Source organism: Octodon degus, unplaced genomic scaffold, assembly GCF_000260255.1.
Source record: "Octodon degus isolate 3935 unplaced genomic scaffold, OctDeg1.0 scaffold00194, whole genome shotgun sequence".
Taxonomy (NCBI): Eukaryota; Metazoa; Chordata; class Mammalia; order Rodentia; family Octodontidae; genus Octodon; species Octodon degus.
In genome coordinates, this window is record NW_004524770.1 from 2,101,807 (window position 1) to 2,115,814 (window position 14,008).

The 14,008-nt window shown below is 53.8% G+C and overlaps 1 protein-coding gene across 3 annotated transcripts in view; it reads left to right on the plus strand.

Annotated features, from left to right (window-relative positions):
- Positions 1 to 14,008, plus strand: part of Taf4 (TATA-box binding protein associated factor 4) — a 70,069-nt gene that overhangs the window by 29,350 nt on the left and 26,711 nt on the right. For all 3 annotated transcript variants that reach the window (XR_002818741.1, XM_023704293.1, XM_023704294.1), the window contains exon 2: positions 13,129 to 13,295. Coding sequence is in view for 2 of the 3 variants with exons in the window: in XM_023704293.1 (XP_023560061.1) it covers positions 13,129 to 13,295 (167 nt within the window). In the remaining variant the exon portion in view is untranslated. The remainder of the gene's footprint in view (positions 1 to 13,128; positions 13,296 to 14,008) is intronic.

A 14,008-nucleotide genomic window follows, 5' to 3' on the forward strand; every position in this document is an offset into this window, starting at 1 on the left:
TGGTAGTGATCCGCTGTGTACAGCCTCCCAGGAGCTGGGATTACAGGAGCACGCCACCATGCCCAGCCTCATTTGCCATCTCAGCGCGCGCCCCGGGCGGGGCAGGCAGGTGGGGTGTTTTTCCTTCTCTCTTCTTCCTCCCTCCAGATCACAGAGTGAAGTTAGGGCTGCTGCGAGAGGCACGGGTGCACATGTGTGGGGCACAAGCGCGACCAGAGGCCTGCCGTTGTTTAGCCCTTACTGTCCCAAACCTCTGAGACTTCAAAAGTTGCTGTGTGGAATAGAGAGCGGTTTTCAACAACGCAGTGCCTGACTCGGTGAGGCTGCGGACCCTGAGCTGGGTGCGCTTGGTAGGTGGGCTCAGAGGGCTGGCCTGGCCCTCAGCCTGGTTTGGTTTTGGTCGCTCTTGCAGCACTGGGGGTTAAACCCAGGGCCTTCACGTGGAGCTGCATCCCCAGCTCCCTCCTCTTTTGTTTTAAATTGGAGATGCAATCACAGTAAGTCTTGGTGAGTTGTCTGGGCTCGGCTTGAACTTCCCACCCTTCTCTCTCGGTTTCCCATAGTGCTGGGATGACAGGTGTCGCTGTGCCCTGCTTAAACTTTGTTTTGAGTGATGCCTTCTGACACATCGCTAGTGCAGAGCACTGTGGGAGCATTTTGCCCTTACCGGCTATTTTGTTTGCGGGCTGTTGGGGTGGCGCGGGGGCTGACGTACCTGTCTCTTTGAATAGAAAGATGCTTCTGCCCTTTATTAGCTGGACTACTTTCCTGTGAAGAGGGCTGCAGCTTGTGCAGAGGGGAGGGAGGATGTGAGCTTCAGGAGGGTGAAGGAAAGTCTGGAGCGGACAGTGCTAAGCCAGGGAAGCTGTAATATCTGAGGTCCATGAGGGCTGGAGAAGCATTTTAATATTACGGGGCTTGAGCCTGCATCCGAAAGCAGGTACTCTGACGAGAGCGCCCTGGTGTGCATTTCCAGTGGTGTGTCCTGTGACACTCCGTGGAGCGGACGTACTGGGTACCTGTGCTGGCCCACGCAGAGTGTGAGGAAGTCGGTACCCTCCCTCCACTGGCCCCTTGTGTCCTCCTTGGGGCTCTGAGCCTCTCTCAGGGCTCCTGCTCACCGCGTCCACACTGTGCAGCCGTGCCCACTGTGTGTCTGTCCTCTCTGTGAGCAGCTGCTGGTGCCATGGCTGGTGCCTTCCTTCTGGTCCTCCCTCTCATTCGGCCTGTGGGCTGGCCCTTGGCCACTGAGGCCTTCTAGATGAGATTGTCAGGAGCGGAAACTGACAGGTCCTGGGGACAGTGGGTGTGGGCAGGGCTGGGGTTACAAGGGGTTAGGGACAGTCTTGGGGTTTTGGCATGTGTAGGGCAGCTGGGGAGGGCGCCTTAAACTGGCCTTGACGAGCAGGTAATGGGATGACTGGATAGTGAGGCCTGGAGAGGTGTTCCCTAAGGAGAGTGGGAGACTTCTAGCGTTGAGGTCCAGTGTCCAGGGTGTGGTCAGAAAAGTAGCCTGCAGTGACAGAAAACAATGAGAAGATCCTGTGGTGGTGAGTGCCCCTAAGTGACAAGGGAGAGGAGTGACAACGCATCTTCACAGGTTACAAATTTGCTGTATGAGGCAGCAAAGCACAGGCTGGCCCTGAAGGCCGTGTGACAATTGTCCGGCCAGGTGCTCACCCAGGGCAGCATCTCTGTGTGGCTTCTGCCTCGCGCTTTTGAAGTGTTGCTCGGGTCCTGCGGCACAAAGCTGGGTCTTTCTCAGACTTCACTTTATTCCCAATTTGTACTTGAGATGCTCAGATCCTCATTTGGTTATCAGTTTGAACCTCTACCATTAGAGGGGGAAAGAGTGTTGGAAGTATGTGGTGGATTTTTCAAGTTTGTGCATATTGCACGTTGTTTCAACACTGCTGCTGTGTGCTGGTGTGTGTGTTGTCTCCTACCCACAGACTACAAGGGTGGACCTTCCTGTTGAGTCAGGGATAAGCCAGTGAATAAAGAAAAGCATGAGTGAAAAGTACCTAGTCAAGTTCTTCGAGGGCTGGGGCTTAGCTTTGCCCCAAGGCCAGCAGAACCCTTACTGGTGAGTCTGGCGGGGTGGTGGGAGCAGGGCACCAGGTCGGGCAGGTGGCCCTACAGAGCACCCTCCAGCACCCTCCAGCACGCAGCCCAGGGAGAGTGTGGGGCCGGGAGGGTGCAGGGCTTTGGGCCCAACTAGCCCATATACCCTAGGCAGCAGAGGCCTGGTGTGGGCCTTTGACCCAGCACCAGAGCTCTGCAGTCTCACCTTTAGGAGGAGCTGACCTTTCTGTTCTTTAGGTGACAAGTGTGCTCTGTTGGACCAGCTTTCTGGAGGGAGGGGAGAGGTGCTTGGGGACAGTCTGTCGCCCAGCAGCTCTGGACCTGGGCACTGGAGCAGGACTCTTCAGGGAGGGTCCGAGCGGCTTGCTTCTGGGTCTGTATGGCTTTCTGGGGCATTTGGAGTTGGGAGGTCCTACTCCCATCAGAACTGGTGTGGTGCCATTTTGGACATCCTGGTTCTGGATGTGGAGGCCCTCCCTGGACTGCAGGAGAAGGGGCTTCGTTAAAAAGGGGCCCCTAGGTAGGCCCCTGCTGCTGTTGTCAGCACACTCATCTGCCCGTGTCATTTGTGAAGTCAAACCCAAGGACCGTGGCTTGCTTTTTGCGTGATACGGTGACTGGAGCTGTTCATGGTAATTAAGCAGAACTGTGCTTTCTCTTATTTTTGGAACAGTGGCTTTTTCTTGCTTTGTAAGGGGTGTATGTTGTGTGTTAGCAGCTTTATTAAGGTGTAGCTGGTGTGCATATGTAATAGTCACGAGCCCACCCCCATAGTCATCACTGAAGCGCCCCCCTACTTCCTGGGCCATGCCTACCTACCCTCTGTCATATTGACGTGGTCTGGGATTTTTGTAAATGGACTCATGCAGTGTGTACTGGTAGGTCTTCCCCAGCCCCTGGCTGCTTTTGTTCATGGTAGATATTGGAGGCTCATCATCATTGTGCAGATCAGTAGCTCAGTCCCTTACCATTGTATAGGTAACCCGGAGGTTATTTGCCCTTCTCCTCTTGGTATATTGAGTTGTTTCCAGGTTTGGGCTGTCAGAAACAAAACTCTTGTGTATCAGACCTCAGCCCTTGTGAGACTGTGAAATTGCTTCTATATGGTGAACACCTCAGAATGCAGACTGGAGGGAGGCGGTCAGAGTCCCACAGCAGGCTGCCGAGCCCCCCACTAGCACCGCCCTGTGCTGGGGGGTATTTCTGTTTTTATTTTTCCCTCCCTTTGCCCTTAGCCTCAATCCCTCTGCGCAGCCTATTTTCTCTGTACCCTTCTGAACTTGGCCACTGGGGGGAGGGAGAGGGAGACGGAGACGGAGAGGAAGGGTCCTCACAGCAGTGTCTGAGCCTTAGCCCTCCGCATCACGGGTCGCTGGCCCCTCACTTTCAGATGTCACCCAGTATGTGTGCGATGGTGTGCACTGAAGTGGTTCCCTGGTGACTGGTGATGCTGGGCATCTTTTTTGTACTTTTGGTCATCTGCCTTCTTTGGGGAAGTATTCAGATCTGTTGCCCACTGTTTTTTGTTGATTTTGTGTGTATAGTCTAGATACAGATCTCTGTTAGGTGTGCGCTGACTTGTGGCTTAGCTACTCTCTTCTGGTGTCTTTGGAGAACCAGCGGGTTGAGTTTAATGCAGTCTGATTTTGTTCGCCTCTCCAAGGACCGTGCTCCTGGTGTCATACCTAGAGTTCTGTCTGACCCATGGCTCAGCTTGAATGGAACTTGGATTCTCTCCTGAGAGTCTCACTCTGGCAGTCAGGTTTCCCCTGCAGGCCCTGGTAATCCTGAGTTGATTTTGGTGTGCAGCTCAGGGTGTGTGCTCAGCCTTGTGGCTCACACACTTCGGGTGGGCCCTCATTTGCCGAGGACCCTGTCTCCTGCTCCATTGCTGCTGCGTCTGTCTGCACTCAGACCCTGCTGCCCAGTGACTGCAGCTTCCCAGGCTGTTTCTGCAGCAGGTAGCACCAGCCCCTGGAATTCTGTCCTTTCTTAGTTGTTTTGGTTACTCTAGGGCAGGTGGCAAACTGATGGCACATGTATGACTTTTTCTTTTTCTTTTTTTCTCCTCATAATTTTATTGATAAACAAATAGCAATGAGACAGTTTCAAACGAAATTGGTAGGACAGTTTCAATAATTACCACATTGCATACATTCTTCCTAGTGGTTAATTGCTGTATAAGATGCGGACATGATATCCTAACACCATTAGAACAAAACCCTCTTCATTAAGAGAATGTAACTATATATCTATCCTAACCGACTTTTTCTTTTAAGACAAAATATGTTAATGTGTGAGTTGTTTTTTATAAAATAAAACCTCAGTGTTGAGGTTTGTCGTGTTGGCACCTTGTGATAAATAGGTGGGTTTTAAGTTGCAGACTGGCACTGCCTATGAAAGGTCCGCCATCTCTACTCTAAAGCATTGCATCTCTGTGTGAGTTTTAGAATTACTTTAGCAGTGTCTGCTCTCAGTGCTGGAAGTTTGCTTGCCTGGGACTGTGTGTATCTGTAGATCATTTGGGGCAGAGCTGACATTTTTAGCCAAAATGTGAGCCAGCCTGAGACACAAAGCATCAGCTTCTCACTTGGTCATTTGTGCCTTCTCGGTACTTCGAAGAAGTGTATAGCGTGTGCCACCGGATGAATGTGGGCTCACAGTTTCACAGTGCTGTTGCCGCGCTGGCCGGGAGCTGGGCTGGGGCTTTTCTTGGGCTCAGTGTCGAGAGACGCAAGATGATGTTACCGCCTCGCACCCGGCTGTGCGAGTGTGCCTGCCCGTCCTTGACTGAGCCTTTGAGAGGGTGCTGTGTTTCGCTGGTGACCAGCCTTCGGAAGAAAGGACTCTCATGTGCCCTCTGTGAAACCAGCCTTTTATAAGAAGGGAAGGTCCATTCTTGGTGACTTCCTCCCTCCGTGTGTCCCCTGCTGGCTTCCTTGGGAGGACCCTGAGGTCCAGGGGAGAGACAGACCCGCATCAGGTTCATCTGCTGCTGTGCTCTCAGGGAAATGCCTTTTTCCTTCATCTCTGGCCCTCTGCAGACCTGTCTGCTGCAGACCACACCCTGACACGTGCGTGTTCTGCAGGACGGAGAGGGCTCGGGGGATGCAGGTGTAGCACACATCTAAGAGGGGATGCTGTCCTTTTGTCTTTGGGACATGGAGGTACTGTCACAGGGAAATTAGTGGGTGGCACTGCCTTTTGACTGTGGTGTTGGCTCCCCCTTTTTAACATTTAGAGGTTTTAAACTTTGCCTTTTTGAGACAGGGTAGCTACACAGTTCACAGTGGCCTTGAACTCATTTTGTAGCCCATGCTGGCCTTGAGCTTACAGTGACCCTCCTGAGTGCTGGGATTACATGGGTGTGCCACCACCCCTGGCTAGAGCCCCTCCCTAGAGGATTTTGACTTTCAGTTTATCACACATCTGTTTTTTTCTTTTTTAAAAAATGTGTTTAGTACAGGGTCTCACTATGCAGAATGGACTCGTAAGTGATCCTTTCTGTTTTTCAGCCTCCCAAGCCCTGGGCTTATAGGTGTGCGCCACCATGCCCAGTCTCAATCACTGTCTCAGCGTGCCCTGGGGGTGGGGCCTGCACAGCAGGCCAGGGCAGTTGGACCCCTGTCCCCTGTGTCTGCCTAAGCAGGCGCTTTAATCCACCGAGCTATCTGGCCAGCCCTACACACCTGTCTCAAAGAGCAGAGGTTTTAGTGAGAAACAGACTGCTAGCTCATCCTGCTACCAGGTCACCTAAATAATCATGTTCAAAACGTGTCTTCTCCCGACTGTGCCTGTATGGTGACTTGCCTGTCAGAACTTCAGGGTGACCTCGTGATGCCCGAGGCCCATGCCACGCCTTGTGCCGTGCTTTTGTCAGTTATGCGGTCAGTGTCTTGGTGTTCTACAGGTTCCAGTCATGCTGAGCCGACGGTGAATTGTGCTCGCGTGGAGCCTGGTGTCCTGTGGGAGTTTCCAAGCACGGAGACACCTCCCAGCGGAGTGCCGGGGCCACTGTGGTGCCTGACCCTGGGCCTTCCCTGGGTGCGTGCCAGGCCCCTCCCCATAGCCCTGTGCTTCTTTTGGGCGTGGGCCTGTGTTTCCTGGGTCCTGTCTCTTGCTTTCTGAACTGACTCCCTGTTCAGTGGTCCTGCCCCTCATGGACGATGCCCTTTGAGGCTGGTTGTGCTTGAGGTGGTGTGCTGTTTTGGTGCAACATGGGCCTGGCTGGTTTCATCCTGGCAGTGGCTTTCTGCAGGTCCCTTCACCCTTGGCCACATCCCTGGGGTGCCGGCCTATGCATGGTGTATGGTTCCTTCCTCAAGGTGAAGTCCCTTCTCCCAGCGGCGACTTGCGTGCAGCTCTGAGTAGTGCCCTCCTCTGCAGCGACGTGGGCCGAGCCCTGCACTGGCGCCGGGCCTCTGGCCAAGATGCACGCTCTTTCTACTAGAACTGGGGTGACCCGCGGGGTCCCTTCCTTCTTCCCAGAGTTTCTGACCTTCTCCCTTTTCACCTTACAGTGTTCCTTGTTTTTTAAAATGTACTTGGCAGCTCCAACTCTTAGTGATCCTCCTGTTTTCAGCCTTCCCAGTGCTGTGATTCCAGGCGTGCGCTGCCACATCCGGACTCTCGCCAGCTCAGTGTGCAGGGGTGCGAGTGTGCAGCATGTGGGGCCAGGAGCCCTGCGCGTTCCTAAGCAGGCACTTAGTCTGCTGAGCTCTCTTGCCGGCTTGACTGTGGCCTTTAGAAGAAGGCCCTTCTGCGAGTTCTGCCTGTCCTGCTGCTTGTCCTTGTTGGCTCTGAAGTGAGCGCTGTTTCCTTCAGTCCATTGTTTTGGTCTCTGGGATTGTTGAGGGCTGTTCCCAGGGGTTGGATCCGAGCCTCTGTTGGAGAGAGGGTTCCTTGGTGGTGGCTGACAGTGAGATAGGACCAGATACCTGAAAACCTACTCGCCTAAGAAGCCTGGAGTAGCTGGATAAATCTTAGCTTATTTTATTTTTTAAATTAATTATTTAGGGTACTGGCAACTGAACTCAGGGCCTTGTACTTGCCAGGCAGGTGCTGCGCTCCTGAGATACCCCTGCCTCCAAGCGTTAGTTTAAATGAGTTTGGTTTTCATGAAAAGCAAACCGTTCCACGTAAGGGATGAGAGATCGGGGGCCTCATCAGCCTGGCTGGGGAGGAGGGGTCTTGCTGGATGCTGCTCTTCAGGGTCTTTTTGTACTTGGGTTCCACACCCAGAGAGCCCTAGAGCCTTGGAGGGTGGCTGGCATCAAGACCCCTGGGACCCGAAGAGCCCCACCTTGCCCTGGGGTGCCATCCTGTGCTTGGAGGGGAGAAACTCCCCCAGAAAACCTCTGAGGCACTGCCCTCCAGGCTGGGCTGGATCCAGCCTTGCAGTGACACACCCCTACAGGCCACAGAGCCTCCCAGGCTCCCTGCCAGCGCAGCTGTGAGCCCTGGAGAGCTGTCTGCCTTAGCAGACTGATGCACAGTGTTTGAGGGAATTTGAGAACCAGGGCGATGACGGTGAACCTCTCAGAGCCCGAGCCCAAACTGCAGACTCCACACCCACTTACTTGTTGCCAGGTGCCAGCCCTGCCCGTGTGGATGCCGCTGTGTGATGCTTGGCTGCCAGGGCACTTGGGCCTCAGGTTCGCCACCACGGACCTAGGAGCAGAGCAGTACTGTTTGAGATCAGAAAGATGTGAGAAGCAAATGCACGTTCTAGAAATGAGAACTGTGGCTATTAGAAATGAAGTAGGGGGAAAAGTGAAAATAAAGTTCTGTAAATGAGGAGAAGTAGGGTTGTGGGGGGAATGGGGAAAAAAAGAAGACCCAAGATACATCGTGTAGACTCATGCCTGTAACCCCAGCACTCAGAAGGCTGAGGCAGGAGGATTGCTGTGAGTTTTGAGACCTTGTCTCAAAAAAACCCCAAAAAACCCAAAAATCAAACAACCAAAAAATTGTGTACACCTGCAATTCCCTGTTATCATTGTGTATATCAGCAGTATACCAATAAAGTTAACGTAAAGAAAAGTGAAACTTGGGCGATAGGTAATAGCGCTGCTATGGGTTACAACTGAAGAAAAAAAGGGAGCTGCAAGCCCGCGCTGAGCAGGCGTTGGAAGGACAGTGTGACACTCAGGGATGGGACTGGATCACCTCTGGGGCCAGTGGCACAGTGTTTGTGTAGGTCTTGTGGGTGAGAGTAGGCAGGATACCTTTAGAGTGCGACAGGTTATGACCCTGACTTGTTGCCCTTGCAGGAGTGGGCCCCGGGCCCCGAGACTGCCGGGGGAAGCCCCTGGCTGAGCTCCCGCTGCACGTGGGGCTGCCCTGAAGGCCGAGCCTGCCTGCGGTGCTTGGCTGCCATGAGGACAGCCCTGTGCGCTGCGTGTCCTCCTCTGTGCATTTCCCGCTTAGTCATTTGCTTTGCGTGACATGAAAGGAAAAGTTTGTTCTGAAGTCCCGGAGAAGGGAACACACAGGCCATGACGGACAGCCCCAACAGAGCCGGCGTCAGCTGAGCAGAGTCCTCATGGCTGGCCTGGGCAGAGGGTGGCAGCAGGGCGTCCCAGAGCAGCAGTCCCTGCCTGACTCCTGGTGCTTCTGGCTGCCTCTCAGAAACCCCTTCCATGCTCGCCTGGCCTGGTATCAGCCGTGGGCCCTGTGGTGGTGGTCAGTAGCGCAGATTGATTGGTGAGGGCTTGTCCTTGTGCCTGTCTCTGTGGAACTGTAGTGAAATTTGAGGGACAGTTTTTGATGGGGATCGAATATCATACAGAGGTGAGGGCAGAGGGAGTCTAGTCCCTGCCTGGCTGCTGTTGTGCTGGTCATTGTCATGGCCTGATGGTCCTGCCCTGGACTGATTGCCCTCCAGTCTGGGCGTGTGTGTGTGTGTGTGTGTGTGTGTGTGTGTGTGTGTGTGTGTTTGTTTGTCTTTGAGATGCTGCCGACAGTAAGCTGGCCAGGAGTTGTTAGATGAGGCGCAGGAGGCGCCATCCTGTGCCAAGCTTGTGCTAGGTGCTCAGTGAAGAGCTCTTTCCAGAGTGGAGGTGCCCAGATGGGAAATGCTGTGTGGCTTGTGGTACCCTTTGGATGGCCCACATTTTGGCTTAAAGTGCAGTAAAAAGTGCAAGCAGGGGAAGGCTTCAGAAAAGCTGTAAGGTTGGCTAGGAACCAAGAGTTTTTATTGAGCTCTGGCACTTTGGCAAGTTGGGTTCCTGTCCTCTTAGGGACTGAGCCGGGGGCACAGGCCCTGGGAGCTGGGGACAAGAGGGACCCTGACCTGTTGCGGTGGCTCTGGGGAGGCTGCTTCCCGCGGCTGCTCTCTGAATTCCTCCCTTTTTAGTCAACTTGGCCTTCAGCTCTGCCAGCAGAGGGCCTTGGCCTGTTGCAAAGCAACCCCAGGGTTCCGTATTGCACGCGCACAGGTGGACGCAGGAGAGTGCCTGGTCATAATGAGTGGCGAGGGAGGTGTCTCTTCTCCTTGCACCTTTTTGCATTTCTCCAGTTCTCTATGAGGAACACTTAATCCTACACTAAGAAACATACTAAATTTACTGAAAAGGAAACCTCAGTTTGTTCTCTGGGTTCTCGGATGACCGTGGTTCCTGTTGTGCACATGGCCCATGTCTGGGGGCGGAGAGTGCAGGCAGCACTGCCCATCCCCTGTGGGGCACAAGCCCAACTTGGCCCTCTGAAGGGTCTTGTAAGGGGGCGTGAGTGTTCCTGCTGGGCTTTGGGCTGGTTGACCAGAGCCTCGGGCCAGGTGTCCCTGGAGGTTTCCCTTTTCCATTACTGTGGGTGGAAGGGCCTCTGGGCCCCACCTGCCTCTTTTCAGGAACTCCTCACCTAGTGGCCTTGGTGTCTAGTGAGGTGTGGTGTGTATCACACCTGGCTGGTTTTGCCTGGTGGAGGTCCTTTCTGAAGGGTCTGTGTCCTGCCCTGCAGACGCAGAGCGGTGGAGGGAGGATGGGCAGATGTGCTTGGCAGGCCACATGCTGCCCTTTAATGTGGCAGGTTACTTTTTAAAACTAGTCTTTTATGCTTGGAAAGAAAAGTTGTGCTGCTCTGTTGTTGCACGATTGCCTGTCTGTTTGAAAGAAATGGTTAGAACTGGAGCCCAGGGACCCAGAGCCGCCTGTGTGATGTGGCACAGGCACTTGCGTGCCAGGCTCCTGAGGTGTGTCCCTTCTCTCCCATCGCCACTGCTGGTGACAGCACCTCACAGCACCTCAGTTCTGCTCAAGGGGTGGCGTGACCGGGCTCTTTACTTAAGGCGACCTCTATAGCCCTCTGGCCTGAGGTTTTACAAAGTGCGTGTTGCCTTTATGCCCACTTTCATCTGCTTTTCTTCTCTTAGCCATTTCACATCTAGTGAAGATCTTTTTAGTGCCTAAGAAACTTTAAGACGCTTGCTCTCATTAGAGAGTCACTTCTTGGCAGGACTTTCAAGTCCTTCTCCGACTTTTGCTATACCCAGGGGCATTGGCCCCTGCCCTGAGCATGAAGCACACTGGCTGCAACCAGGCTGTCTCCCTCCGTGGGGTTAGCCTGGGCCACACGCCCACTGGCCCCACCTGTGGCGCTGCCCCTTCCCAGGTGCTCTGCCTCAGCCCCAGGTGCACTGGCCCATCCCTAGGTGCTAGCACTGTCCTTAGGTCCATTTCGTAGCTAATGGTCTGTTTCCTTATGATCTTATTGTATCCAGAATGCCACTTTATGTTTTGAGGCAGGGCCTTGCTATGTAGTTCAGTTGGCCTTGAACTCACTGTGTAGCCCAGGCTGGCCTCCAACTTGAGGCCCTCCTCCTGCCTCAGCCCCCTACATGCTGGCATTACAGATGTGTGCCATCACTCCTGGCTTAAAAATGCAGCTTTTACTGTGACTTTTAAATGTATTGCTGGTTCATGACTAAGTTAAAACTATTCTTTCACATTTCTGTGGAGGTAATTTTTTTTAAGGAGAAAGCTGTTGTTGTTTTTTTTACGGTACTAAGGATTGAACTTACGATTGCCAGGCAAGAGCTTATTCTACTGAGCTATCTCCCCAGCCTAGGAGAAAGCTTTTGATCTCATTAAACTTCTCTGTTTAATCCCTGTTAAACGTCCTGATTAACAGTTTACAAGCTGGGGTTTCAGCTGTGGGCACCATGGAGGCACTCTTCAAGTCTTCCAGCCTTGCCCACTGTCCTGTGGTCTTGGGAGCTCCAGAGAGAAGTCAGTGGCCTCAAAAGGGACTGACAATGGCAGCAGAGGAAAGGAGCTTGGAAAGCTGATGTGGAGAAGTGTTCCTGGGCCCAGCCTGTGCTGCCGGGGGAGCAGGTTACTCTCCCTGGGTAGCCCCCCAGCTCTGACAGCCTCATAGGCTGGCTGGGACAGGCTGACCTGGATGCCCTGCACGCGGACACCGATGTAGCAGAGATGAAGTCTTACTGACTGGGCCGTTGCGACCTTTTCCTTTCAACTCATTCTCAAGCGTTAGGTTTGGTGACTTCAGTAGAGCAAGTTATCTCAGCAGCCGGGTTTAGGCTTTGTTTGTTTGATCTCAGCATGGCTTACTTTGAAAGGGATGTGTGGGGGATTATTACTGGACTGAAATGTGGCTTTTTATATCAAGAGTTAGAGGTGAGCCCAGGGAGAGCCTCACTGGTACTTCTCAGTTGTATGGTGGGTTCTGAAAGAGCCCAGCAGTGTCGCAGACGCTTCTAGAACTCCTGTAGTTGTTCCAGCTCTAGTTCCTCTGGAGGGACAGCCTAGGGATTGCATGGCATGAAGACCTGCAGGAGGTTCTGGCTTTGCTTCTCCTGTAGGATGGTCAGAGAGAAGCAGAGACAGAGGCAGAGACAGACAAGGCTGCCATGGGCCTGACCTCACGGGGGTGTGTCCAGTGCAAGGCTGATGGCTTCCTTTTGTGTCTGTTTTACCCTTCGGTTGGCCTGTGTCACAGGCTGGGCCATCCACGGAAGATGCCTGTAGACCTTGTGCATCCTCAGCGCTGATGTTCTGTGTGGAATTAAACTTTAAAGTAAGATAATTGTGTTTCTATTTCAGATGTAATTTTTTTTTTTTTTTTTTTGTATTTTAGGAAACAGGGATTGAACTCAGGCCCTTGCACTTGCCAGGGAAGAGCTTTTTGTATTTTAGGAAAGGGTTTACAGGGTGTTCAGGGTCTCACTACATAGATTGGACTCTAGTGATCTGCCTGTTTTAGCCTCTGAAGAGCTGGGATTATAGGCACACGCCACCATGCCCAGTCTCAATGCCTCAGTGCGCCCTGGGGGTGGATCAAGCCCCCAGCCCCTACACCTGCTTGCAAGTGCTTTGATCCACCGAACTCTGGCCAGCCCTCGGATGGAATTCTGAAGGACCATGCTCTGTGAGAGCATGCCAGTTTGGGGAGCATGTGTTGGCGTCCACAGTGCGCAGCAGCCCACCGGCAGTGCGCAGAGGCGGGGCTGTGTCCACGGTGCGCAGCAGCCCACCGGCAGTGAGCAGAGGCGGGGCTGTGGTGGCAGAAGCACTGCCGAGTGCCCTGTCCTCTGAGGCCAGGCAGGCCTGCTGACAGCTTCTCCCTTTGCTGTGTCCTTGGCTGGCTCAAGGCAGTGGAGCGGCAGTCCTGAGGTGGACAGTTTGCAGTGGCTGCGGGGTCTCTTGTTTGTGTCCGGGTTCTGTATGTGTTAAGCGGGTGGTGCTTGAGGCAGTGCAGCGGGGGTGCAGCCCTTGCCTTGCTTTCCTCTGCTGCCTGTTTGTAAGAGGAAGGCTGTGCTACTGTTAGAATTCTAGGGCCTGTTGACAGCCTCCTAAGAGTCTTCCTCCTGTAGTCCCTCTTCACTGGAGAGCTTGAGCTTTGTGACTTTTTTTGTATTGGAAATTGAACTCAGGACCTTGGTACCCCCAAGGCCAGCGCTGCTCCACTGAGCTATATCCTCTAGGCCCAAACTTTGTGACTTCTCTCTCATGTGTTCTCCTAGGCAGGGCCTTCATTCTACTGCGGCGAGCATTTCCTGACACAGGGTTTTGTTTTGTCCCCCAGGAATGGTCCTCGTGCGGAGTGAGAATGGGCAGTTGTTAATGATCCCTCAGCAGGCCCTGGCCCAGATGCAGGCTCAGGCTCACGCCCAAGCGCAGCCTCAGAGCACCATGGCACCCCGCCCGGCAACCCCCACGAGTGCCCCTCCTGTGCAGATCTCCACCGTGCAGGTGAGTGTGTGTCTGCCTGCGTGATGTGCGGCCTTCCTGGCTGGGCTTGCCCTTGTCCGCTCCCTGAGGCTTTATACACCAAGGGAGGCTGCAAGGCCAGGGTGCGTCCTTTGTGAGTGGCTCCCGTGGTCAGAAGGACCTGGAATGGTGCTGGTCTCCTGTCCTTCTCCTGGCACAGGACTCACTTGAAGGGGCCAGACTGCAGCCAGTGCTCAGCACGACTGGCTCAGTGGCGGTCAAGTGACGCATGGCCCAAGCTGGGCTGGCTGCACCTTGGTCCTTTCCTGATTTCTTGTGACTTCTGTATCTTAGTTTCCTCTTGTGCCAAGTGCAGATGACATGAGCAAGTAGCTCTTGGGACTGCCTCAAAGGCTGAGCCACACTGAAAGCACAGAGACAGACTAGAGGGAAGGCCCAGGCGGCATAAGAGTGTCACAAGGTGTCCTGTGCTCCCGCATACCTCAAGCCCTGGGCCACACAGCCCAGCTCCAGGCTCGTGGGGAAAATATTACTCTGATCTTGGAAGCCGGCACTAAGTTCTCTTGGAGTGTGTTCCAGCGTGTGGTTCCCATGGGTGTGTGTCAGCGTATGACCTGGCTACTGTGCACATGTGCTGCCCATACAGTGACTGCCGTTTCAAGCTGGTTGGCAGCCTGGCTCCTGGGGTGAGGGCAGGAAGGACCCTGACCGTATCTGTCTCCCTGAGCTCAGGC